This window comes from Pelodiscus sinensis, chromosome 2, assembly GCF_049634645.1.
Source record: "Pelodiscus sinensis isolate JC-2024 chromosome 2, ASM4963464v1, whole genome shotgun sequence".
In the NCBI taxonomy this organism is placed as follows: Eukaryota; Metazoa; Chordata; order Testudines; family Trionychidae; genus Pelodiscus; species Pelodiscus sinensis.
Genome location: NC_134712.1, coordinates 150,140,824 through 150,168,127, shown reverse-complemented (window position 1 = coordinate 150,168,127; position 27,304 = coordinate 150,140,824). Strand labels below are relative to the sequence as shown.

Sequence of the window (27,304 nt, the reverse complement as noted above, 5' to 3'; positions counted from 1 at the left end):
CCATTTGTTGGTTGGTGGGGTTTTTTGTTTTTTTTTAAATCAGAGTTCATCTTGATCTTTTCATGGGTCAAGTAGAGTGGCAGGACACCCCAACAAGGAAGTATCAAGTAAAACTAGCCTCCACGATCACAGCAAGAAAAATGGGCAGTTACAGTAAGCGTGATTCTGACAATGAAAAAATGCTACCACCACGCTGCTGTGCAAGGCCATAAAAAAGAACAAATACCCAGCATACCATTAAGAACTAGTAAATGGCTTCTAGACCTAATTTAACAGCCCATGTACTTCATGCATTGTTTACTGAGCCTTAGCTAATTGTTCCTCTCAATCTTGAATGAAGTCTGTATGTGGAACCATAATACAGAGAAATAGTATGGGGGTGGGTGAGGGAAGGTGAAGAGAGATCAGAAACCTGCTTCAATTTGCTATCTGGTTCTTTCAGAAATGAAGGGAGCGCCAGGGATCCACTTATTGCTGGCACTCTGTATCCTCAAAGTGGCATTTGAAATGCAAAATCTCAAAAGCCAGTCCATTCCTCAGTCCCATTAAAACACACACCATTAACACCCCCTTATAGTGCTTGAAGTGTAAAGTGAAGTTTCCCCTTGGTAAATTGAGGGATAACATGCTAGTAGTGTATGGGATAGAAACAGATCACCTAAAAAGAGAGATTCACCATATACTAGGTATTGTCAAACACACAAAGTAGAATGAAAAATGTATTTTTTTTTCTCACCTAACTTCATGTTGATAGGTTAAACATTTTCAGACAAGTTTGATGTGAGACTGTATTCCTTTAAATGGTTTGGTAATTAAATGTGACCTCTTCAATCTAAAAGTTTTTTATATTCTAGAATACAATCATCCTAAAAGAGCCGCAGACTTTCTGCATACAGGCTTATCTGGAAAATAGTTTCCATGAAAACGGAGTCTGATTTTATTCTTATGTTAACTAAGCCCTTTAATGAGACATTGAAAAAGTGGGGTGGCTTTAACTTTTGCACATTCCTTAACTGTTACAAATGTTTTCTTTTCTAGTCTCTACGATATGATACCAGCTACTTTGTTGAGTATTTTGCCTTGGATCTCCTGATGGAAAATGGTGAATGTTGTGGGGTCATTGCACTTTGCATAGAAGATGGATCGATACATCGTTTAAGAGCAAAGAACACTGTTATTGCCACTGGGTAATGTAATGGAAAAATGTTTTATAATGTGAGGTAGCATAATCTAGAAGCTAGAGGAGAAAAATACGGTTGTAGGCAAGGGTTCGAGTTCAAATTATGCTATTGGAACACTGTGACCTAGCACAATACGTATTACTTCATATTTCTTCATTTCCCTATCTGTTAAATGAGAATAATACTGCCTGTAGTTCAGTGGTTCCCAACCTTTTCTAGATGGGGACCCATTTTGACAATTCAGGAAGACTTGGTGACCCAAGGCAATTCAAAAACGGGGTGAGTAGGGAGGGCAGAACTACCTGGGGGAGACACTTGGCGATCCTTTTGAAATGTAATGGCGACCCATATTTGGGTCCCGACCCATAGGTTGGGAAACCCTGCTCTAGTTAAATCACTTTTTATCTTTTGGGTAAAAAAACAGAATACATGCAATTTAATTACTCTAATTAGTTTTAGTTCCATGCTTTAATATACTGCATTGATTGAAGTTTGAATTTTAAGGTTGAGTAATTTAAAAGGCTTTAAGTTATGAAGCTAGAGTCTGTGGAGGCAGTTAATGTAGTCTGTGAAGTGAAGGATAATCTTTAAATATTTTAGTTACATTGTACTTTCTTCTTTTACTTAAAATGCTAGATGTAAACTGGCTATGGCAGGAAAACATATATGTAGGGCCTACTGCAGGCCTGGGCAGAATATGGCCCATGGGCTGGATCCGTTTCGCCAAGCCACTGGCTCCGGCCCATGAACGCTGCGAGGAGTGCCAGGCAGGCTTCCTGCTTGCCTCGCCTCACCCACACAAACCGCTCAGAAATGCAGCTGTGGGGCAGTTTTTCTTTAAAAACTGTGAGTCCGGAGGGGAGGGGAGAAGCTTCAGGAGTTGCTTCTACCCCCAGCACAATGCCATTGACTGGTTTCTAGCCAGAAACTGGCCAATGGGAGCTGCCCATTTAAATAGTAGGCAGCCATGAAGCACAAGGTGCTCCAGAGCACATGGCTGCGGCCTGTGCAGGGGCGGAGCAGGCAGGGAGGATGATTCGGGAACTGCTGCTGGCTGGTAAGTCTCCTGACAGAGCCTACCTCTGGCACCCCAATCCCTCCCTTCCCCAACCCTCTGCCCCCCTCCTATATCCATATTACCTCCCAGATCTGGCGCCCCAGTCCCCTGCCCCAGATCAGTCCCCTCCTGCCCTAGCTCACAACTCAAATTTCTGCATCCTTTCCTGTACCCCGATTCCCTCCACCCGTGTCCAGTGGATTCTATTGACAGTTTATGAAAAGAACTCTGGTTAGAAATTGTGAAGAAAGGGTAGTGCTATTGCTCTGCCACCTGCTGGTCTCAAGTTATTTCTCAGATACTAATTGAGCTAGATCAGCAGTTCCCAACCTTTTCCAGATGGGCACCCATTTTGACAATTCAGGAAGATTTGGTGGCACAGGGCAATTCAAAAAATGTGTGAATGGTTCCTTAAGAGCCACCTGGGGACCCTTTTGAAATGTAAAGGCGACCCATAGTTTGGGAAACCCTGCGCTAGATGATGCTCTCTGTGGTCAAGTTACATAGCAGATAATCTATCAGTTTTGTTCACCGTTGATTCAATTTAAATGTGTGAATATCTTAATTGTGTGATAAATGATTACAGTGGCTGACTGAATGCTGTGTTGAAATTATCCTCTGCTTTAGTTGAATTATAAATCTGCATTGCACAAAGTGCAGTGAATAAGCTGAATATCCTAATGATATCTGACTGCTTCTCTACTGATTTCTTAAGGAAACTATTGCAGACAAATTTTAATTTTTGAAATGTTTTCTCTAGTGGATATGGCCGCACCTTCTTCAGTTGCACATCTGCTCATACCAGCACAGGTGATGGCACAGCTCTGGTCACACGAGCTGGCCTTCCTTGCCAGGACCTAGAATTTGTACAGTTCCATCCTACAGGTACAATATAACATTGGCTCTCAACCTTTCCAGACTACTGTATCCCTTTCAGGAGTCTGATTTGGTGTGCATACACCCACGTTACATTTCACTTGAAAACAATTAGTTTACAAAATCAGATGTAAAAATATAAGTGTCACTGCACACTATTACTCAAATTGTATACTTTCTGACTTTTACCATATAAAGCTATTGGAATATAAATATTGTACTTTTCAGTATATAGAGAAGTATGAATAGATAATTGTATGAAATTTTAGTTAGTTCTATCTTTGATAGTGCTTTTTGTGTAGATGATTGTTAAATCTAGAGAAAAATTTAGATGAGTTGATGTACAGTACCCAGGAAGGTCCCTATGTTCTCCCCTAGGGTATGTTTGTCCCTGGTTGAGAACCACTTGATTACAAGTCTAGGAAGGCAACCTTTGTTTTCCAGGAACTTAAAATATTCAGAAAGAACATCTCTGAAATATTAAGCCTCACAGTTTTACATTATTAAGATCTGTGGTGTGTTAAACAGCTTAAAAGCTTTACCACTTACCCTTACCACCTCTTTTCAGGCTACAGATTCTCATGCAAAAGTTAACATTGTAAGCAACTAAATGGAGCAAAGAATTTCCATTCATTGAAATTGTTTAGATGTTTTTGATATCTGCAATTGTGGTAGGAGAAATATAGATCCCTCAATTCAGGAGTCTTATGAAGTAAAGTGGGAGAAACTTTTACAATTGCATAGAAATGTACTTACGTACTTTTGGTACTTGCATTCCGTTAATTTTGGGCTTCAAATACTGTAACAAATCTCTCTCTATATAGTAAAGTTTTTTCCTGCGGGACAACAGGGTGATGTTATCACGTCACTCTGCATCCTGCCTCCTCCTTCCCCCCCAGCTGAAGCTTGACCTCGCTGCTTCCTCTCACCACTTGCAATTGTTTCTTTAAACCAAGCACCTACTCACCTTCCTCTATCCCACCCCATAGGTTTTTCAGTGTCAAGAAACATGGCACAGTGGCTGGCAGACCCCACATTGCAGCTGTGATAGACCGGGGTGGGAGTGTTTGTGCAGTGCTTGGGACAGCAGCCTGGTGACAAGTACTAAGAGTAAGGCTCCTCTGCCACCAGGCTCTTGGGGAGCTGGAGCGTGGTGCCCGACTTCCTGGAATCCATCTACCCCCATGGAGACTGACCCCCTCTCCAGCAGCTGCACTTGCCGCAGCTGACAAAGCACCCGAGCCATCCGGGGAGCCATCACACTGGCCTGTAGGCTCTTTCCCTTCTGCTCTCGGTGGGTGGATGGCAACCCTGGGCTCTGTGGGTAGGGATAGGGCAGTGAGCAGCACAGGCAGGACTTCATGGGGAAGAGGTCGGGACAGTGGCCCTCACGCTGCTGCTTTTCCCACTTCAGCTGGCTGCAGTGCCCCAAAGCACTGTGTGTGCACAGCACTACCTGTGCCTCCCTGGCCACCAGGGTTAGACCTGAGCCTGGCACACACCGCAGCTGGGAGAGGCGAGGTGGGGGGGAGGCATGGGGGAGAGAAGGGGCCTGGGCTGGCTGGGGAGTGGGGGGAGGGAGAAAGGGCCCAGGCTAGCTTGGCGGGGGGGGGGGGAGGGGAGAGGGATGGAAAAGGGGTCCAGGCTCGCGGGGGGCAGGGGCCTGGACCATCAGAGGGAAGGGAGAAGAGAAGGGGCCTGGGTTGGCGGAGCCACAGCCCAACCTCCCCGGTGGCTGTGGGGAGAGTTGGGTTTGCCTAACCCCCACAAGAAGGGGGATTGGTGAGCATGGGGCGCAGCCCCCTAGTAATAATTTTATACATCAATTTATATTCACCTTTCAGAATTGTAATTTATTGCCTCCATTTGAGTCTTTCTTTAAAATAACAAATGAATTCTTCCTTTCATGTTTTAAATTTTAGATTGTACACTTTAATCTTATTTCTTTAGGAATTATCAACTGATTTCTTGACACTAATGCTTCCCAGAATTAAGAAACAAATTAATCAATACTGTATTTTTGAACTTTAAAGACATCCTAATAACTGAAGTCAGGGTTTTCATAGTTCAGGCCCCTGCACGTTTGCCTTTGTATTTTCCATGTTACGTCCATTTCATTCATCAAGTATTCTGGAGGAAGTTTTAAGTATTAATATACATTATTTTCACAGTTGTGGGAAATTAAAGGGAATTTTGGGATTAGAGCAGGGCTGCAGGGGGCTCTCTCCATGGCCAAGGGGTTAGACGCACCCAGACAGAAGTTGTAGGAGACTCTGGTCCTGGTCTGGGGAAGAGAGATCCTTGGCCAGGGATGTTAAGGAGAGTGATGAACCCCCAGTTGTAGAGAAGGCCACACAGCTGCTGAAAGGTTCTTCCTTTGACAGTCCCAGTGCCCTCCAGTGAGTGAGCAGGCTTTGACCAGTGTTCCCTCTAAGCCCATGGTCACCAACCAGTAGATTGAGCTCTACTGATAGATCTTAGAGCCTCTGACAGGTGATCGTGACTGGCTGGCTAAGAGGCTATCAAGCACAGCACTTGAGCTGCACTCCCCCCACTGCCATGCTGCTCCTGCCCTCTGCCCTTGGAGCTCTCCCCTCCGCCCTCCCACCCAGAGCCTCCTGCTTGTAGTGCAGAGGAGGGGCACTGATGTCAGGGTGCCCCTTCCCACCATGTATTCTATCCCCACAGAACGGATGGGGGGCACAATAGGGCTTGGGCTGTAGGGAGTTTGCTAGCTGCTTTTGAGAGTGGGGCAGGGCAGGGGTGAGCCTACCTTAGCCCCACTGCACCACCACCCAGGAGCCACAAGAGGTATGAACCCCCTTCTGCACCCTAAACTCCTGTCCTAGTCCTGAGCCCCCTGGACTCAAACTCTTACACATTCTGTAACCTGAACCCTTTCCTGCACCCCCAACTCTGTGGTCAAGGCTCCGCTCAAAGCCCCTGACGCTCCAAATCCCTTAGTCCAAGACCAGAGCCTGTGCCCAAACCCATCTGCCCCTACCTGGTGAAAGGGAGGGAGGATGGAGTGAGCAGGGGCAGGACCTCGGAGAGGAGAGGCATGAAGGAGGAAGAGCAAGGGTATTTGGGTTTGAGCTATATCCTGGGTTGCATTTACATTCAAAAAGTGATCTTGGGCTTAAAAAGGTTGGAAACTGCTGCTCTAAGCTGTGTGGTGGCACAGCTTCCCAGGGCTCCTTGCATGGAGCTGACTGACTAATTAATCACCTGTGAAGCTCTGCTGCCAGGCAGCTTAGAGAAAACACTGACTGGATCCTTGCAGGTGCAAGGTATGGAGAAAACTCTGGTGATGGCAGAGAGAGCAGAAGCAGTTGGTGAGGGCCATGATGACTAACCCACAGCCATAGGGAAGTCCAACCCAGCTGCTTAGTGGATTCTGTCTGAAAGCAGCCTCTGTGCTCCTAGCAGTTAGCAAGTGGAATCATAACATCAGGACTGTAAAAATTGCCTATATGATTGCAGGGCCTACAACATGAATTCCTGTGGGTGCTATGTGAGAGGGAGGATGTGTTTGAGACTGTCATCTATTTATTTTCCATTAATTTCTATTAGGAGAAGCCCACCTTTATGGACAACTATCAATTTAAATTGCATCCTGCCAGGCCTGTCATAAGTTTATTGTTGTGCAGTTTGTGTGATTTCAGAAGGTGTGGGGACATAATTACCAAGTAAATTGGCTAGATATCTGAATTGTAGTGAGAGTGGGAAGGGGAAGATGTATTGAAATATCATGACGTCTTCCAGCAATTGTTCATTTTTAGGGTAGGTGGAAATCTGTTGGACTGCTTCTTATATTGTAATTATAAAAATGTTTATGGAAGCTAAGAAACTAGGTGTTGGTGTTAAAGTGAAGTACAGTGTGTCTTTCGGATTATCCTTGTTATTTGTAGTAAAGAACCTGTATTTAACGTAGGGGTAATGAAGGCTAATGGTCCACATTGAAAAGTGAATGAGATATGGTTACTTGATCTTTGAATTTCTTAACTGTCAAAGGTGTTATAACTACAATTTTCTGACTATTTCATTGTGTGGTGGTACATATAATATATATACACATGTATAACATTAATATTTTTTTTGGTCAAAGAATGTTAATTAAGCTTTTGAATTACCAAAACCAGTATTCCTTTAAATTTTGTAAATCAGTCAACACTGTCACTTCCCAGGATCACCCAGAGGAATGAAGAGGGTCTTGCTAAATTTGAGGGAAGAGAAGATAATACTGAGCTAAGTCTTTACTCCCTGGGTGATCCAGGGAGCCACAGAAGCATATCTGTTGCACTCCTCCTCCTTCCTTTTAGCTGTAAGGAGTAGAGCAGCAATTATGTGGAATTGCAGACTGTCATAAAATCAGTCCAAGGGTGGAATATAATAGAAAGCAATTTAAAATATTAACTTTCTAATATTCAGAGGTGTAACAGTTCTCGTGGTAGCCAGTACTGTGAGTGACCTTATTATTCCCCGCTTCTGGGAAAAGGGACTGTCTTTTATTGTGCTGGGTGTCAGGTTTCTGACACCTTCAGCCTTTCAAACACATAAGCATTCTTCTCTAGGCTATGTCAGCCCTGTATTTACCTTGCTTGAACAGGTCATCACTAAGACACAATACCCCATGACTAATTTTTACTCCAAGTCCATAAAGCATACTTTCAGAATAAATACATTTTCAGTAAATATTACTTTTGTATACATCTCACAAGTATTGAGTCTTAACAAGTCAAACATTTCTGTAGATACCTTAGGGTACATCTAGACTACATGCCTCTGTGGACGGAGCCATGTAAACTAGTTTACCCAGCATAGTCAATGAAGTGGGGATTGAAATAATCCCAGCTTCATTAAAATAAAAATGGCCACCATGCTGTGCTGACGATCAGCTCATCCGGCACAGCGCGGTAGTCTAGATGCGGCATGGTCGACAAGGGAAGCCATTGTTGACTGCTCTAGTATGCCTCGTGAAACGCTGCTGCGCTGTGCCAGATCACCTGATCGTTGGCACAGCGCAGTGGCCATTTTTATTTTAATGAAGCGAGGATTACTTAAATCCCTGCTTCATTGACTATGCCGGGTAAACTAGTTTACATGGTTTTGTCGACGGAGCCATGTAGTCTAGACGTACCCTTACATTTTACTGTTTTATAGATAAACATCCTATAAGATATTTTTGTCGGTCTGAAGTGAGAGCAGTTTGCAAAGAACAGGGGACCTTTTGCCAGAGATCTGTGTCACTTTTGTCTTATGGAATCCTCCGTATCTTTTAAATTAAATACTTTTGTTTTTACAATAACTTGATTACAAAATTATCTTGTAAGTATTTCATAACATTGCTGCTTCTTGCTTTGCAGGCATCTATGGTGCTGGCTGTCTTATTACAGAAGGTTGTCGTGGTGAAGGAGGTATTCTTATTAACAGTGAAGGTGAAAGATTTATGGAGAGATATGCGCCTGTTGCAAAGGACCTTGCTTCCAGAGATGTTGTGTCTCGTTCTATGACGATTGAAATCCGCGAAGGAAGGTTTGTTTAATTTTTCAGTGACATAAGTTTTTGTATTTGGTAAAAGCAGATAGGGAGTTGCAATAGTTCATGGAAGATTTTGGATCATCTCGAGCAGCCATGTTAAACTGGTAGAAGGCTGAAGATTTTACATATATTTTAGGCAAAAATCTTGATCCCTTTTAAAAGGGTAATCAGAAAAGTTCTCTAGTCTTTTTTGTTTTAGTAAAATTAAAGCTTTAAGCCAGATTTTCAAAAACACTCAGAACGCATCAGCTCTCATTGGAGACAGCAAGAGCTGCTGTGCTCTTGAAAATCTGGCCCATACCTGTTTGATATTTTTCTGAAGTCAAAAGATACCACAGATGTTCTTAACATTCACCTGATGATTCACTAGATAATTTCTAAATGGTCTGATAACTGTAATCTACAAATTGTAAATTGCTGTAACATCAACATCTTTGCAGGACACTAGGAGACTTCATATTAAAGTTGTTTTAGAAATTCATTTAAAATACAGGAATTTCATAATTATGGTAGGAAAGACAGTAGAATGGGGAACATTTTACGTGTACTAAGGTTGGGGAAGGAGGTCAGTTATTGATGCTCTTCTCTGCTTCCAGATGCATCAGTTTTCTAAATAGGATGCATCTGTAAGCGCGTGCGCGCGCACACACACACACACACACATTTGGTTGTGAATATCTGTTTTGAACTCCCAAATGATTATTCAAAGCAGAAATAAAATGACTTAAATTCTGTTTTTCTGGTGTTTTTTGTGGTTCATGTTACCATGCAGATGACTGGATAAAATTGAAGTCTTTATATATAGTGTCTAGATAATATGGTCAAGATACTTTAGAAATGAGTGCTTTTATATAGGGGAAATTCTGTGGAGAGCAGTATTCCAACCTTTCACTCCTATTTCCTTTCACATTAGGGGTTGTGGCCCTGAGAAAGATCATGTATATTTGCAGTTGCACCATTTACCACCACAACAGCTAGCAATGCGCCTCCCTGGAATTTCAGAAACAGCTATGATATTTGCTGGTGTGGATGTCACAAAAGAACCTATTCCTGTTCTTCCTACTGTGCATTACAATATGGGAGGTATTCCTACTAACTACAAAGGGCAGGTAACTATCATAGATCAGTATCGTGAAATCTTGTTTTCTCTAGTAGAAATGAAATATTGGGTTCCTTATAAAATTAGTCTGAAGTGAGCTTGCTACTAAATTTATATGTACAAGTATGTTAAATGATATAATATTAAGATAACTTGAAAAAGTTATAACTTTGTCTTGTAAACAAGTTGTCACAGCATTCTTGGGATGTTTGCATAGGGATGGAACTCCAGAGACAATATGCAAAATATGAAATGTAGTCTTTTCAATATGCATTAAGTATACAGGCGTTCTTTAAACTGTCCATGTGAAAGTTTATTCAGACGAGGGTAATACTGTATAGTTAAAAATGGCTGTATAGATGGGCTTGAACTATAAATCATTAAAGGTTTAGGTGATATGGATTATTAGCTCCATTACTGCATTCTCTGCACTAAAATTGGTAACTTAAGTTCACTGCTGTGTAAATACCAATTTTAATGGCAACCAGTCCCTGTGTCAGGCTGAGCAAATCTGAGAATTTACCAGTCTGATTTCTTGGATTAGTTTATTTAGATCAGTTTTTAAAATAAATATAAAATTCTGCCTTGTCAACATGGTCTGGCATTATAGAGTCCAATTTTCTTCCCACTCTGCTCTGAATTTTACTACAAAAATATTTTGGTGAGCCATGCTGCTTTGTCTCACATTGATGCCGGTAAAACATCATAATTAACAAGGCTCGACAAATCACTGTTTCTACTCGCCCATGGTGAGTAGATTTCATCCGGTCACCCCGTTCACCAGCGGCGTGCGCATGCACAATGCGGGTCTTGCGCATCCGCAGCACGGAGCTGGCTAGTAGATTTCGCCCCGTTTGTCAAGCCCTGATAATTAAATTGCATAAAAGAATGTGATATTTTCAGTTAATAAATTATTTTCATGGTGTTCCCTTTCCCACCTTTAAATTGGTTGCTTACTATTTGAACTGACTTTGTGCTTTCAAGATAAATAACTGATATTCAAATACAATGAAACTTTGATGCTGTACTACAAATCTGTTACATATTTTGAAGAGTGAGTTTCTGGATTTATTAGTGCCAAATAGTCATACTTCATGCTTTCCTACAGATACCAAATTTTTCATAAAATCCTGCCACTTAAATTTGCTGAATGCACTACTTTTTACACCAGAATATGCTGAGTGAAAGATTTAAATAATTATTTTGTTTTCCATCAGAAAAAAGTCCTGGCTATTATGAGTAGAGTTCATCAAAATATTTGCTAACAAAATTAACATTGAGTCACCTATTCTACTGTAATTTTAGTGCAAAGAAAAGTTTTACTGTTGCAAATCACAAAATAATTCAAATTAATTACAGAAAGAGTAATGAAAGCTTTACAGGTTTCTGATTTCAAATTTACTATATATGGTAAATCAATAAAATGAATCTTTGAAGTTGAATTTTGCAGGATTTCAAAACTCTTTTACCTCTTGCAAGTACATGAATAAAATTTTCTATTACGTATATTTAATTTCTTGAACTTTCCTATGTTAATTTAGGCAATAAGATTTTGCCCAGACAAAAACGGGCCTCATCTGCTAGTGATCCTTATTTTACAGATGGTTTTGCAAACATGTTGAGTGAATTTCTTTTGAAATTACAGGTAATTACAGATGTGAATGGCAAAGATCAAGTTGTTCCAGGCTTGTATGCTTGTGGTGAAGCAGCTTCTGCATCTGTTCATGGTGCTAATCGACTTGGAGCAAACTCTCTCTTGGACTTGGTGGTCTTTGGTCGTGCTTGTGCCCTTACTATTGCAGAATTATGCAAGCCTGGTAAGACTGTTCAAGTTTAACTCCTTAAATATTGTCAGAACAAATTGTTATCAATTCCCATCCTCTAAAAGGCATTCTATTACTTTATATCTTTACATCTTAGCAAGTAATTATAGGGTTAATAGCTAGACTATTGAAAATATAAAGCTATTGCAATTTTCTATTGTTGCTGTACATAATGTGCAGTGTTACTAACGTCAAGAATTCACCATACTGCATTAGGGATGTTAAATTTAGATTAATAAACTAATCAAATTGTTGATGGGATTTCCATCAACTATTCAATTACTCTACAAGAGCGCCTCCGCCTTTGAACTGTAGCAAGAGTCCTTCTGAACTCTTGCTACAGTTCAAAAGTGGAAGCCGTGCAGGGAATTCAGGGCTTCCTTTAGAAATGGGGCTCTTGTACATTTCAATAGCAGAATTGCAGCAGAAGCAGCGTGAGCAGAGGCTGCTTCAGTCCCCACTCATGCCTTTCCCTGCTGTGACTCTACCTACCCTGCCCTCCGCAGAGATGGTGCTGGGGGGAACTGGCTTTTAAGCCGGATCTCCCCCACACCAGCTCCGGCTTCTCTCCTCCCTCCCCCGCTTCCCCCCCATTGCTGTCTCTCTCTGATAGAGGCAGCAAAGTGGGGGGGTGGGAAGTGACTCGTCACACAAACTTCTGCTTATCGGATAGTCGGCTAGTCTCATACGTCCCTATATTGTATCTAATTGTAGGGCAATATAATTCTGACAAAGCAATTGGACGATGTGATTGAGAGGATTTTCTTCCATACCAGAACAATTTAATACTACTGATGCTATCATGAGTTTTAAGAAACAAGGTCTTGGAGTGTACTACATTTTAAGATGGAAGATACAGTGCAAACTCACCTTATACTATTTGTTCTTACTTGAAACAAGTCTGAGATGATGACATTTGCTGCAGCCTTGCACGTATAACATGTTACATTTTAAAATTTTAACATAAAATTAATTCCTTTAGGTGCATGTCAGATGGCAACATATCTGATACTTTAGAAAGCAGTTTACAGAATGACTTAATACTTAGATCTTTCCACTGTAACTTCTGTTGTTCTACTTTTATATAAAAACATGAGCTCATTCTAAAACGGTTACCGTGGGTTTTGATTTTAATAACTTCTGATTTTTATGGATCAGAAGAACACTTTATTTTAGTTTATTTAAAAAGGTTAGCATAATGCCCCTCATTTCTGGTTAGTTTACATGTATAAATAAAATCTGTATCTAAAACAACATCCACTTACCTCTCTTCAGCCCTGTCCCACTAGGTATGTGGGCCAAGATATAGAAGGAATGTACTCTCAAACTAGGAATCTTAGTTGGATTAACTCTTTTATTAGAGAGGCTTTATTAATATTAGCCAGGGAGAAGAAACGGGATTTAAATATTGTATGATAGGCTCACTTCCTATGCCTTTTTGAAATTGGGAACAATATATAGTCATGAAACTCTAAGCATTAAGGTTGAGATAACTTAAATCATAATAGAACACTTTACATTTTCAACCAAAAAACAGATCTCTTATATCTAAATTAAATCAGAGATTCCTGTTCCCATGACCAGCGCTGACCTTAACTCTTGCCACTCATCCTCCCCATTGATAATTCTTCAGTACAAATATACATATTTCTCTGAGAACTGTGAGTCTGTCTACTAGGTATAGGCTTGAGATCTTTTCCCCACATCTTTCTTGTCAACAACGATAATCACTGCATTTTCTCTGTATATGGAGTAGATGTGACACTCCATCCTTATTTACCACTTCAGTTGGGCTGTACCACTCTTGTTCCCTCAGTATGAGTTTGAGTCTACACACATCATTTAAGTGCTACAGATCAGTTTGTGCCCAAATATGCTTGTGTGTGTCCTGTAGCCTACATTAACTTCTACAGCAGCGGTGGCCAATAACTTTTGATGGGGGGTGTGACGTAGTGGGGGTACTTGCTGGGCTGTGGTGACCTCTGTTGTCTGGAGCAAGACCCAGCAGGGAAAACCTCACTAGGCAGAGGTAAGGACAAACTGGTTGAACCAGTGGCCAGACACCCCCCATGGAGAGGAACAAAGGAAGGTGAATGCGGCCCTGGCTGGGGGGCAGGGCTGGAAGTGGGTTAGTTGGCTGGTGGCTGTCTGGGAGGATGGATGAGACAGCCTAGGGAGAGGAGCTGGAGTTTAGGGGCCCAGTCTCCCCCATCTCAAGGGGGCCTGAGGCCTCCTAGCCCAGTTCCTGTAACCAGATTACATCTGTGCTGCGCTGTGCTGGAGGAGCAATAAACCACCCTCAATTCCACTGGCTGGTACTGTCTGTTTGTGCCATTTCGGGGTGCAGGAGACGGGGAACCCCCAACGTGCCGTCACAGGGGGCCACTCCAAGATTTTGAAAAGTGGTCAAGGATTGCACTCTTCCATGATATTCATGGAGACATGGGTTTTGGAATGGAGGTTGGGTGCAAAAGGGAGCTTTGGGTAAGGGACTGGGGTGCAGGAGGGAGACTGGAGTCTGGGAGGGAATTGGGATGAAGCAGGCAGTTGTGACCTAGGGCAGGAGACTGGAATGCAGGGGTTTGGGATGTGACCTAGGGTGGTAGGAGATTGGGGTGCCAGGTCTGGGAGGGGGTATGGGTGTGAGAGGGGGACAGAGGGTTTGGGTATGTTGGGGGGGGCAGAGAGTTGGGGCAGGAAAGGGCTGGGGTGCCAGAAGCAGGCTGTGGCCAAGAGACTTACTTGTTAGCTGCCAAACTAGCCTGCCTGCCTGCCTGCCTGCCTACAGAGCTTAAAATGTTTCCCAGCCTGCTTGACTGGCCATGTGCTTCATGACTGTCTGAGCCCAGGAGAGGGGGCATGGTTCTTCTTAGCTGCCTGTTATTCTAACATGCAAGTTGCATTGGCTGATTTCTGCTAGAAACCGGCCAATGGGAATGTGCTGGGGGCGGGGCAGATCCTAAAACTGCTCCGCTGCTCTCCAGTTTCAAAACAGAAACAGAGCCCTGCAACTACTTTTCTGCATGGCACGCGGGGCAAGCAGGAGGTCCTGTCTCTGTGGGCCGGATCCAGTAGCTTGGTGGGCCGGATGCGGCCCGCGGGCCGTACTTTGCCCAGGCCTGTTCTACACCCTGGGATTATCAACTGTAGATCCCCCTTGGGACCTAATACAGAATGTAAATGGATAGATATTTGGCATAGGATAGCATACTTCCATAGTATTGATAAAACTTGGTTTCCTCTTTGGTTACAGCCACTTCCTGAGTTACGACCACCTCCACTTATGACCAAAGTAGTCGTAAATGCGGATCCGAGTTATGAACAGCAATCCGCACTTACGAACTGCGCGGTCTCTATGTAACTCTATGGGATCCGAGTTACGAACACTTCGAGTTACGGACCAAGTGTTGGTCCATAACTTGTTCGTAACTCGGGGAGCGGCTGTATTGATGAGGTCTTCTTTGACACAGTGTGAAGTGTTATCAAGGATAGTGTGAGTAAAGGCTGGAATTTTTACTGTTGTCTTACTTCTGAGCTTAACTATCTTAACATTCTATTTACACTTTTATTTAAGTTAAATATATTTTCAGAATTACAGTAGAATTAACACTAACATTTAAACCATTTTCAAGCTGTAAAACATTGTATACTTAATGGTAGTGTGGAAAGTCTGTTCTGAAATGTTTTGGTTCAATTATGCATCCTGACTTACCGCCTGTGATGCAAAACATACAAAAATGTATGTTCGACAGCATAGTTAATATATTGCACTCTGGTTCCTTTAATCCCAGAGTTCTCTGTAAACATAAATGAACTGAATATACCCATCCCCATGAAGCAGGTAAGTAGTAGCTGCACTTTCCGGGTGAGGAAACTCAAGCATAGTACTGTTAGGCTGGAACTTGACTGAAGTCACATGAAGTTAGTGGCAGACAGGAATGGAACATGGGTGATCTCATTTTATACTCTCTCTAGCCACTAAACATGCTTCTAACAAGTTCCGGTGGAGAATAAACACAGAGAATTGATGAATCCTGAACTCATGTTTTCATATAAGCATCCCACATAATACAAGAAAAAGTACATGTGTCTTGCTTCATAAAAGTGTATTTTATCACTTTCCAGGTTCTATTGTTTATTCATAGACTTTTACTTTGATGTATTAAAATGAAGAAAAAACACTTAAAATAATTATTGCTTTGTAAGATTGTGAAAGCCTGAGGATCGTTAAATCTTGATCTTATTGAAATAATTGAATAAGAAAAATGAAGATATTTACCCTTCATAGGAGAATCAGTTCCCTCAATTAAACCAAATGCTGGAGAAGAATCTGTTGCAAATCTTGACAAACTACGATTTGCCAATGGAAACATAAGAACATCAGAATTGAGACTTAATATGCAGAAGGTAAGGACCTCAGTACCAGTGACTGGAGCATAATATCTTGAGTTGAGGTTGATATTTAAGATATACTGTGGATATTTATGAAAGCTAAGTTGATATTTAGTAAAATGAAGCTCAGGCTTTGGAAAACTGAAGTTTATCAATATCAGCCTTTTTTCTACACAAAGATCTTTCTGCTTGAATCACCTGCCCAAAAGATCACCCTTGTCCTTTAAATTAGGAAAAAGAAATGCCGCTTGAAATCTCCAATGTTCCCTCAATTTACTCTATACCTAGATGGGAAAAAAATGTGCATTGAGGCATGAGCAGATGTGCACCTTCAATAGAATCAGAGCTGTGGGCGCTCTACTAATGAACTGAGCGGCATTTTAATCTGACTTGGGCAGCTGTCCAAGGGCTCAGATTATAGGGAATTCTATTCCTGTCTATTTGAAACAGTCATCCTCTTTTGATCTACTTTTTGTCTGATCTGATCAGATGCACCTTTCCCAATGAAATATTTTCATACTCACCAATGAAAATGCTCTGTTCTTGCTCTTTGGTCTATGCTTTAAGCTCAGCATCTGATAAATCATAGCGCGCACAAATTCTGAGATGTTGTGCATATATAAGGACTAGAGAGGAGGGTTGGGTTAAGGTACACAATTCCAGCTATGTAAAATACATAGCTGGAGTTGGCTTACCTTAAGATGTGCTTGGTGCCATCTTCACAGAAGGAAGACGACAGGAGTAAATGTTCCCATCAGCTTCCCTTCTCATGACTGGGACTGAGGGCATTGCTGACTGGAGCTGCCCTCAGCATTTGATTTATGGGTTTTAACTAGGCTTGCTAAACCATATGCCAGATTATCGGTCTCTAGCACGGCAAGTGAAAATGTGGCCTTTAATCTGTTTTCCAGAAGCCAAATCTATAACTATGTTTTTATAAGTGTTTAGACAAGACTTAAGTGATTAGTTTGCAAATCATTATATATGGATCTGATTGGTAGCCAAGATTACTTCCTGAAGGAAACACCTAGCTGTAAAAGTGAAATATAAACAAGGTGAATGAGGTAATATCTTTGATTAGACCAAGAAAAATATTGCATTGCCAACCTCATCTCTCTAGTATCCTGAGGCTAACATGGCTATAACTACACTTCATGCATGAAGTGAAATGTAGTAAGACAGCCACTTCAACAGTTTTAGGAACACGGGAGCTGATACTAGATGTGACTTGTGGTCCATTTAGTCCTGTATTCACTTCCAACCATATTTTATCATTTAGAGGAAGATACAAGAACCTTGCAGTAAACATGTGATGTAATTTCTACCTACATTAGGCCTTGCCATGATCTCTACTAAAGATTGGATTAAAACCTGAAGCGTAAGATTTAATCTCTTCCAAATGTTTTTATAAGTGGATATTCTTGTTATCAATACATATGTCCTTTCCCTTTCGGAATTTTGCTCACTATTACAATGTGCTGTAATAGTGAGTTCCACAATATAATTATATGTTGTATTAAAAAAAAAATCCTTCTTACCTGTGTTGAATACCCCCTTTTTTAATTTCATGCAATGCCTTCATTTAATTTTCTTATTAATTATAGCAAAATCTAGAGAATTGATGCTGAACACAACATGAAGCTAAACTTCCAAGAACTTTAATCCACCTTAACTAACAGCCTAGAGATCATTCCATGTTGAACTTGTAGAGAGAGGGTATCCAGTTACAAACAAAAATGTGGGCCAAGTGAGTTTAAGCCCTTTTAGAAATAATTTAGGCTATAGTCATAACTTTAATGAGTCATTTTAAAGTGCTTCTGAACCTCACTCAGCACAGAATTGACTTATACTCGAAATACAACAGTTCTTTTTGTAAGTTGAGTTCACTGTGATTCAGAAACTTTCATTGATTTAGTCAGGACCTCTTGAAAATTCTGAACATCACAAATTAATAATTGGAGATTGCAAATGCATCAAGCTTTATTTGATTCCAGTCAGGGGTTATAGCAAAACAGGTGACTTTTGCACCTAGAATCAGTATATGCTGTTCAGGGATCCAGTTTTGTGTATAAAGTGTTGGTACTTTACCCAAACCCTACCCACAATCTTAGAATAATTGGAGTTTTCTGTCATTCAGTTCTGCTCTTCCTAGTTAAACTCCTTTATAGTCTTCCCTATTACATTGTGGAATCCTGGTAGCTTTTACATTTTAGGACAGTAGTCCCCCAAGCTTTTCGGGCTTGTGCCCCCCTCCCTTTTCTTCCCAGAACTGAGAATAGAGACATGAGACCAGGGGAAAATGCAGACATGGATAAGGGGGCTGAGGGCCAGGTCTGGAGCCAGACTTCAGTTGGGGGCAGAGGCTTCGGAAAGGTTTGGAGCAGAGCTGGGAGTAGAGTGGTGCTGTGTGGTTCTACTTTCCTACTGGTCCAGGCCCTACTCATAGAATCATAGAGCTGGAAGAGACCTCAGAAGGTCATCAAGTCCAGCCCCCTGCTCTAGGCAGGACCAATCCCAACTAAATCAACCCAGCCAGGGCTTTGTCAAGCCGAGACTTAAACACCTCTAGGGATGGAGACTCCACTACTTCCCTAGGTAACCCATTCCAGTGCTTCACTACCCTCCTAATGAAATAGTTTTTCCTAATATCCAACCTGGACCTCTTCCACCTCGACTTGAAACCATTGCTCCTTGTTCTGCCATCTGTCACTACTGAGAACAGCCTCTCTCCATCCTCTTTGGAACCTCCCTTCAGGAAGTTGAAGGCTATCAAATCCCCCCTCACTCTTCGCTTCTGCAGACTAAACAGACCCAACTCCCTCAGCCTCTCCTCATAAGTCATATGCTCCAGCCCCCTAATCATTTTGGTTGCCCTCCGCTGGACCCTCTCCAGTGTGTCCACATCCTTTTTGTAGTGGGGGGCCCAGAACTGGACACACTACTCCAGATGTGGCCTCACCAGAGCCGAATAAAGGGGAATAATGACATCTCTGGATCTGCTGGCAATGCTCCTCTTAATGCAACCTAATATGCCATTAGCCTTCTTGGCTACAAGGGCACACTGTTGACTCATATCCAGCTTCTCATCCACTGTAACCCCCGGGTCCTTTTCTGCAGAACTACTACTTAACTGGTTGGTCCCCAGCTTGTAACTATGCTTGGGATTCTTCCGTCCCAAGTGCAGGACTCTGCCCTTGTCCTTGTTGAACCTCATGAGATTTCTTGTGGCCCAATCCTCCAATTTGTCTAAGTCACTCTGGACCCTATCTCTGCCCTCAAGCATATCTACCTCTCCCCCTAGCTTAGTGTCATCCGCAAACTTGCTGAGGGTGCAATCCATCCCCTCATCCAGGTCATTAATAAAGATATTGAACAAAACCGGTCCTAGAACCGAACCTTGGGGCACTCCGCTAGAAACCGACCGCCATCCTGACATCGAGCCCTTGATCACTACCCGCTGGGCCTGGCCTTCTAGCCATCTTTCTATCCATCTTACCGTCTATTTATCCAAACCACATTCCCTTAACTTGCTGGCAAGAATATTGTGGGAGACCATATCAAAAGCCTTGCTAAAATCAAGGTATATCACATCCACTGACTTTCCCAGGCCCACAGAGCCAGTTACCTCATCATAGAACCTAATCAGATGAGTCAGGCACGACTTGCCCTTTGTGAATCCATGCTGACTATTCCTATTCACTTTCCTCTCTTTTAAGTGCCTCAAAATGGATTCCTTAAGGATCCCTTCCATGATTTTTCCAGGAACCGAGGTAAGACTGACCAGGCTATAGTTTCCTGGATCGTCCTTCTTCCCCTTTCTGAAGATGGGCACTACATTTGCCCTTTTCCAATCATACGGGATTTCTCCTGATCTCCACAACTTTTCAAAGATAATGGCCAAAGGCTCCTCAATGATATTTGCCAACTCCCTCAGTACTCTCGGATGCATTAAGTCCAGACCCATGGATTTGTGTACGTTTAGCTTTTTTAAATAGTTCCTAACCTGTTCTTTACCTACCAAGGGCTGTCCATCTTCATCCTATCTTGCGTCACTTAGCGTAGTAGTCTGGGAGCCCACCTTGTCCGTGAATACGGAAGCAAAGAAAGCATTGAGTACTTCAGCTTTCCCCACGTCATCTTTCACTAGGTTACCTCCTTCATCTAGTAGGGGCTGCACACCCTCTCTGATCACCACCTTCTTGTTAACATGCCTGTAGAAACCTTTCTTGTTATCCTTCACATCCTTAGCCAGTCGTAATTCCATTGTCGCCTTCCTGATAACCCCCGGCATCCTCGAGCTATACATTTAAACCCCTCTCTGGTCATTTGTCCAAGTTTCCACTTTTTGTAAGCTTCCTTTTTGTGCTTAAGTTCACCAAGGATTTCCCCCGTAAGCCAATCCGGTCTCCTACCATGTTTGCCTCTCTTGCTACGCGTCAGGATGGTTTCTTTCTGTGCCTTCAATAAGGCTTCTTTAAAATACTGCCAGCTGTCCTGGACTCCTTTCCCCTTCATGTTAGCATTCCAGGGGATTCTGCCCATCAGATCTCTGAGAGAGTCAAAGTCTGCTTTTTTGAAGTCCAAGGTGTATATTTTACTACTCTTTTCTTCCTTTGGTCAGGATCCTGAAATCTACCATCTCATGATCACTGCTTCCCAGGTTGTCACCCACCTCCACACTTGCCCTATTAGTTCCTCCCTGTTTGTGAGCAGAAGGTCAAGCTGCGCACGGCCCCTGTTGTATCCTTCAGCACTTGTCAAGAAGTTATCCCCAACATTGTCCAAAAACTTCCTGGATTGCCTGTGTACTGCCATATTGGTTTCCCAACAGATGTCAGGGTGATTAAAGTCCCCCACGAGAACCAGGGCCTGCGATCTGGAAGCTTCTCTCGGTTGTCCAAAGAAAGCTTCATCTACCTGATTCAGTGGCCTGTAGCAGACACCAACCACAACATCACTGCTGTTGTTTGTGCCTTTAAACTTAACCCATAGACTCTCAACAGGTTTTTTTCCCTCTTTATACTGGAGTTCAGAGCAATCGTAGTGCTCTCTTACATATAGTGCAACTCCTCCCTCCTTTTCTCCCCTGCCTGTTCTTCCTGAACAGTTTATACCCTTCCATGACAGTGCTCCAGTTATGCGAGTCATTCCACCAAGTCTCTGTTATCCCAATTAAATCATATTTCTTGGACTGGGCCAGTTCCTCCTGTTTGTTGCCCAGACTTCTCACATTAGTGTACAAAAACCTCAGGTAACCAGTTGATCACCCTATCTTCTCCATTTGAAACAGGGGTCCTCCTTTCTTGCTAGTTCCTCTCTGCATTTCTTCCCCGTATCCGACTTTCCCATTCCCCTCAGGGTTTTGGTCACCGTCCCCCGACGAACCTAGTTTAAAGCCTTCGTCACTAGGATTGTAAGCCTGCCCGTGAAGATGCTCCTTCCTCTCTTGGTTAGATGGATCCCATCTCTTCCTAGCAATCCTTGTGCCCGGAACAGAGTCCCATGATCGAAGAAACCAAATCCCTCTCTGCGACACCACCTGCGCAACCACGCATTTATGTCCTCAATTCGACGATCCCTGCATAAATATGTGGGGGATTGTTTGGCCCTTAGAACTTTTTCAGATTTCCTATTCAGGATGGAATCGTTGCATTATTTCACATACAGAATGGGTTTGCAACCACAATGACGGGAAATTATAAAAGAAAGCTTAATTCTGTAGAAACTGAGATTACAAAAGACATTCTAATGCCTTCCTTGAAACTTCTTACAGGTTTTGGAAGTATACTATTTTTTAAAACATTTTGGTGTCTTGTAGACAATGCAAAGCCATGCTGCAGTGTTCCGAACAGGTTCTGTACTACAGGAAGGCTGTGAGAAACTTGGCCACATTTATCGTGATTTGGATGACCTGAAGACATTTGACAGAGGTACAATTCTACAGTAGCTTGTGTGTTCATTTTGTTACCTGTGGGTGTACGTGTTTACCTCTACATTTCAAAGGTATTTTCAGTTACAATGAAGAGTTAATATAAAAATCAACTGACTTGAGCTGCAGTTTCAAAACTATTGTTGTAGTTGTCTTGACATTTGTGAATTTGCATGGAAACATTTTAAAGAGGTTCTGTTTGAATGTTTTATAGAATGCAAATGTAGATTAGAAAAAATCAGACGTGTAAATGTTAGTTAACTTACACAAACTAGAAAAAAACCTAACACTTTTCAATATAAGGAAAATATTATTCCTTCCCAGAAAACTTGTGTGTGTTCACCTCAAATATGCAGAAGGATATTAGTCTTAATTTATTATAAACAAATCCTGAAAATAGTATAATGTGTAAAGGTTAATCTATTCTTAACAATGTTCTGGTATATGTTTATTTGGGGAAAAAAGATACACAAATCCAGCTTTACTAAGCTCTCTAAGGAGGGTGTACACCTTTTCCTTTAAAAATAGGATACAACTCAAGAGTTTCTTAAATAATCGGTAAATTATTTTTTTCCTTTCCGCAACTTTTCTTTTTGTAGCTACTTGTAGAGATGGGCTTTGAACTGAACATTCTAAAAGAGGCTGTGTTACAGGCTGTAGTGATTGTTAGACACCAAGTTGAGGAAAAGCCTGTCTTACAATTTAAGATCTTATGGATGAATGACATGATATCAGCGTATTGGTGATCCCTGCAATTGGATTATACAGTTTCTTAAAAACGTAGCCTGTATCCACTGGATACCAGTAAAATTCTGCTGGAAAAGCTTTTTTGCCCAGCTAGCTCCAAAGATTTTTTTTTTAAGTGACCTCATTTAAATTTGGAGCCAAGTTTTGTAAGCTGAAACAAACGCTGCTTGAGTATGAGGACAAAATTGTGTTTTGATGCATTACATGCAAGATTCAATCTCATTTTGGGCACATTTAGTCTTTAATAATTATTTTTGACTCAGATAATTAAGTTTGATTTCACAATTGTCTCTAGTAGTGGCAGGCACATGCCTCGAAACCAAAATATGCTACTTTTGCACAGTTAATCAGTATTATCAGACATGTTGCCTGTAAACCGTGCACTTGTGTGGCTGCTTAGGAGAGATTCCAGCAACAGCCAGTAATCAGCAGAAAGCTTGGTTTTCTCTTGCTGCTAGGGGCGCACACTTGCACATGCCTCAGTGCGCACACAGTTTATTCTGCACATGGATGGAAAAGAGGGAAAATTGATTGTCAGCTTATGAAAGATGCAAGACTGGCGAGAGATGTCTGCATGCTATGATGGAGATGCACTTTTTGCGTAGGAAAACATGTGTTGTGACTACAGTACTGTCTTCTAAGTACAGTACCAGCAAACAAAAGAGATTGATGAGAAGTACTTACACTTGTTGCTAAACATACTTCAATGTAGTGTAATGTCTTGCTAGGTATGGTGTGGAATACTGACTTAGTGGAGACCTTGGAACTGCAAAATTTGATGATTTGTGCTATGCAAACTATTTATGGTGCTGAGGCTCGCAAAGAATCTCGTGGTGCTCATGCCAGAGAGGACTACAAGGTGCTTGTGTACTTTAAACATGTTTCATAAATAGGGTTTTCATACATATGGGACAACTTTTCTTGGCAAACATATCTTGGTTTTAAATCACATATACTTGAGGTTTCAGTTTGCATTGCTTATTCCTAAAACTCTAAAATTGATTTAAGATGCTTGAAAAAGTGTTCCTGATATTGACTTCAAGCTTGTAAACTGATTTGTGGCCTCAATGGTTTAAGTAAATCTAAATGACCCTTTCACACCCATTGATCAGTATCTCAGTAACCAGAATCAGCTGGGTATTGATGCAATAAACACAGCTTCTAATCAGTCCCACTGAATCTTACTTTTAAAATATTGATAAAAAGAATAGCTATGATATGGTCACTGGCTAGCAATAAAAAGATTGAAAACAGTGTACGCATTATATGAAGATAATGCACTCTAGAATTTCCACACAGTTACAATCCTACTTAACTTGCTGAAATTCTGCACTAATTTTGAAATAAAAACAGGAATTAACATAAAATGTAGAACAAAACTTAATCTGGTATTACAGCATTAATTTGGTATTACAGCAGTATAATTAGAAGTGACCTAATCTTGTTGGTAGTTAAATTCATTTGGAAAATGCAGTTTGTGATCTACTGCATAATACTTTCTTTTTACTGCTTAGGTAAGGGTAGATGAATATGACTTTTCCAAGCCAATACAAGGGCAACAGAAAAGACCCTTTGAAGAGCATTGGAGAAAACACACCCTTTCTTTTATGGATGCCAAGACTGGGACGGTATGTTGATTCTGGGGTTGGGGGGGGGGGCTTTTGTCCCATCCTGTTTTTCAAGTGGAAATTGCATTAATGTAATGGAAGTTAGTTGAAATTTCTTTATGAAGTACCTCATTTAGTTAAATACAGTAAAACTCCAATAGTCTGGTGTCCAGTTGTCTGGTACTCCCAATAGTCAGGCAGTAACTGGAACGCGGAAGTGCTTCAGTCAGCCGCTCTCACGGCCGGGCCACTATAAACCGCATGCACACTCCCATCATGCGCCATTCCGCTCACAGTCCCCAGTGCACATAGCGTCCAGCCTGCATTTGCTAGCAGTTGGCTGCTGAGCATAGGGAGCTGCCTTGGAACCCAGACATAAGGTTGGGGCAGAAGAGAGACTGGGTTACAGCAGGGAGGGGAGGAGTTTGGCTCTGGTAGAGGGGAGGGGAGGGGAGGTGAGAGAAGGGGGATTGGGTTGGGAGTATGCTCCTTTATAGTACCTCCAGGTACTCGGACATATCTGGTAATACAGCACCACCTGGGTCCCAAAGGTGCCAGATTAGTGGAAGTCTACTGTACAGTAGTATAATTTAGGAGTATAAGAACTAAATGTGCAAGATGAGAGCCATTCCTGAATTGCTTTGTAGAAAATTGATTTTGTACTTGGCTGGGAACTGGAATAGTTTTTCATCTTACAACAGGCTAGTTCATAATTCTTATTACACAGATGTGTGTGGTGATGCTTAGTATAAATAATTTACAGCTTTAAAAATCTCTGCTCTTACAACCCCCTCCCTATATGCACACTCCCCCTGCAAGGTGATCTACAGTACAGCTCTAATACGAAGTACTCAGGATCACCTCCCCTTCCAGGTGATTAACCTCCTTAAGTGCCAGAAGGGTGATTTGTTGAGTGACATGAGGCATTTTATTCCCTTGAATACAGACTGTGCCTTCAAATGCTCCAAGATGTTACTGGTAGGGAAGCAAGAAGGAACTTAGAAATAAATCTTACTTAGATCTGGAAAGAGGTGGGTTTTTTTTCCCATTTGAGATGCTTTTGACTTAATGTTGCTTTTTGCAAGTTTTTTTTTGTCAATTTTCTAGTTCTGAATATTGTGATGGAGCAGTAGTTGCCAGTATTTTCTATGACATAATTTGTGATTTCTTGCTCTTGTTTGCTTTAGTTAATACTGTCTTTTGTATCTTTAGGTTACTTTAAAATACAGACCTGTAATTGACAAAACTTTAAATGAAGAAGACTGCGCAACAGTTCCACCTGCTATTCGTTCCTACTAATAATGGTTAGCTATGTAAATCATGTAATAATGTATGTCTGCCAGATCTTAATGATATATGTAAACATAAGTATTCTCATTGAGAAAGCTACTGTCATATTAATGATGGCATTTGTCACTGATATAATAGGGATATGCTGGCCATTGAGCAAAGTGCACACTGGTTCTCTTCCGTGCCTCTCAAAACATTTGAAGCGACGATACAAAACTAATGCCAAAATAAAATCTAAACCAGCCCTATTTGTTACAGTATTTAGCTTTTGTGATCTCTTGTTTTTCTTCGTTGTGGAGCCTCTCTCATGGAAATAAACTCAATGCACTTATTTTGAATGTGTAATCTGTTTTTCTTAAAATGAAACAGAAATGGTCATCTGTAATGTGCTGTTTGAGACATGTATTTTGTGATTGGGGGATGAGATTTAAAGTTATGAGATTTAAAGTTAAGCTTCCAGAACAGGAACTGTGCCCTATTAATCATTACTTACTTAGATTGTATTATAGTTACTGTGGGAAGTGTAGCTTTGAGTTTCTAGATCTAAGACTTAAAGCATCAATTACGATGTTTCATTAGTGTACAATAGGCTTTTATTTACTTGAACACTAGGTGGAGGATCTTTACCCAAAGAGCAAGTATGCCTTGTAGTAAAAATCAAAGATTAAAGAAACTCAACATTTTCTTAGTCAACTCAAAACTGTTAGAAATATTTAAAGGCTTACAGATTACTCCTGTAGTCTACCATGTTCCTGATGAGAATGGATAAATTAGAGAGTTCACAAAAAAGGATGTTTTCTTCCTTTTCCTTCCAAGAAATAAATCAGATTTATAAAACAGGATTCATCCAAGCTTAACATTGTTACAGGACATACACTGCTGACAAAGCAGTGTAAAATGAATAGCACACATTACGTAATTTCATTTGTGCACAATACTTCTTGCATGCTAAGGGAGGAGAGATATCAAATGAATATTTAATTTAATATTGTTGAGTTACATATATTTGCATGAAAAATCTACTAAAGTTATGAAATGCTCCTTTACTTTTGATACCCAGCACACATCTTATACATAACTATCTGAAAATCACTGATCAAGCAGAAGGGCCATGCTCAATGGCAGGCAGGGCTAAAGGACTAAAACTCCAAATCCTGGGCTCAAATACTCTCCTTCCCCAATGAACAATCCCTCTCCAGGGACATGCTGTAATGGATGCTTTTCTTCCTCTTCTCCCACAATACACCAACCATACATACTAAGGGCTAAGGGAAAGCCCACGGGTGCGGAGGAGCACTTGGATCCTACACAGACATCTCTTAGGGGAGGCTCTATTCATGCAGAGTCTCTACGGTCTAGTAAGAAAGACAGGATGGAAGATGAGAGGGTATGGGTAAGAGCAGATGAGAAACAAAACAGAGGCTAACACCTCTGCAAGTGGCAGACAGATCAGGAGGGACACTTTTCAAGTGCTTCTACACAAACGCTAGACGTCTAAATATTCAGCGGGTGAACCAGACTGCCTCGTATCAAAGAAGGATAACGATACAATAGGCACCACGGAAACTTGGTGGAATGAGGACGATCAATGGGACACAGCCATACCCCGGGCAGGGATGCGAAGGACACAACAGGTCGTGCTGGTGGGGGAGCGGCACTATCCGTGAAAGAAAATGCAGAATCGAGTCAAGTAAACACCTTAAATGAACCTAAATATGCCACGCAATATTTGTGGGTAGCCATCTCCTGCTCCAAGAAGAAG

At 41.5% G+C, this 27,304-nt stretch overlaps 1 protein-coding gene across 1 annotated transcript; it reads left to right on the top strand.

The window, feature by feature from the left end:
- Positions 1–62: 62 nt before the first annotated feature.
- On the top strand, positions 63–25,873 carry LOC142826877 (succinate dehydrogenase [ubiquinone] flavoprotein subunit, mitochondrial-like). Its single transcript, XM_075919827.1, has 11 exons — positions 63–107; positions 1,039–1,187; positions 2,999–3,123; positions 8,481–8,649; positions 9,569–9,764; positions 11,400–11,571; positions 15,866–15,984; positions 21,788–21,899; positions 23,374–23,504; positions 24,160–24,273; positions 25,465–25,873. Exons 1-11 carry the CDS (start codon positions 63–65, stop codon positions 25,549–25,551), a joined length of 1,419 nt encoding a protein of 472 aa, XP_075775942.1. The 3' UTR covers positions 25,552–25,873.
- The last annotated feature ends 1,431 nt before the right edge of the window (positions 25,874–27,304 follow it).

Bases quoted from the DNA above. Each gene is read 5' to 3' on its own strand.
- LOC142826877 (XM_075919827.1), top strand. From the start codon at position 63: ATGGGTCAAGTAGAGTGGCAGGACACCCCAACAAGGAAGTATCAA. The intron at 9,765-11,399 runs GTAACTATCATA...TTGAAATTACAG, and splicing joins CTACTAACTACAAAGGGCAG to GTAATTACAGATGTGAATGG. The intron at 15,985-21,787 runs GTAAGGACCTCA...GGTGTCTTGTAG, and splicing joins TGAGACTTAATATGCAGAAG to ACAATGCAAAGCCATGCTGC.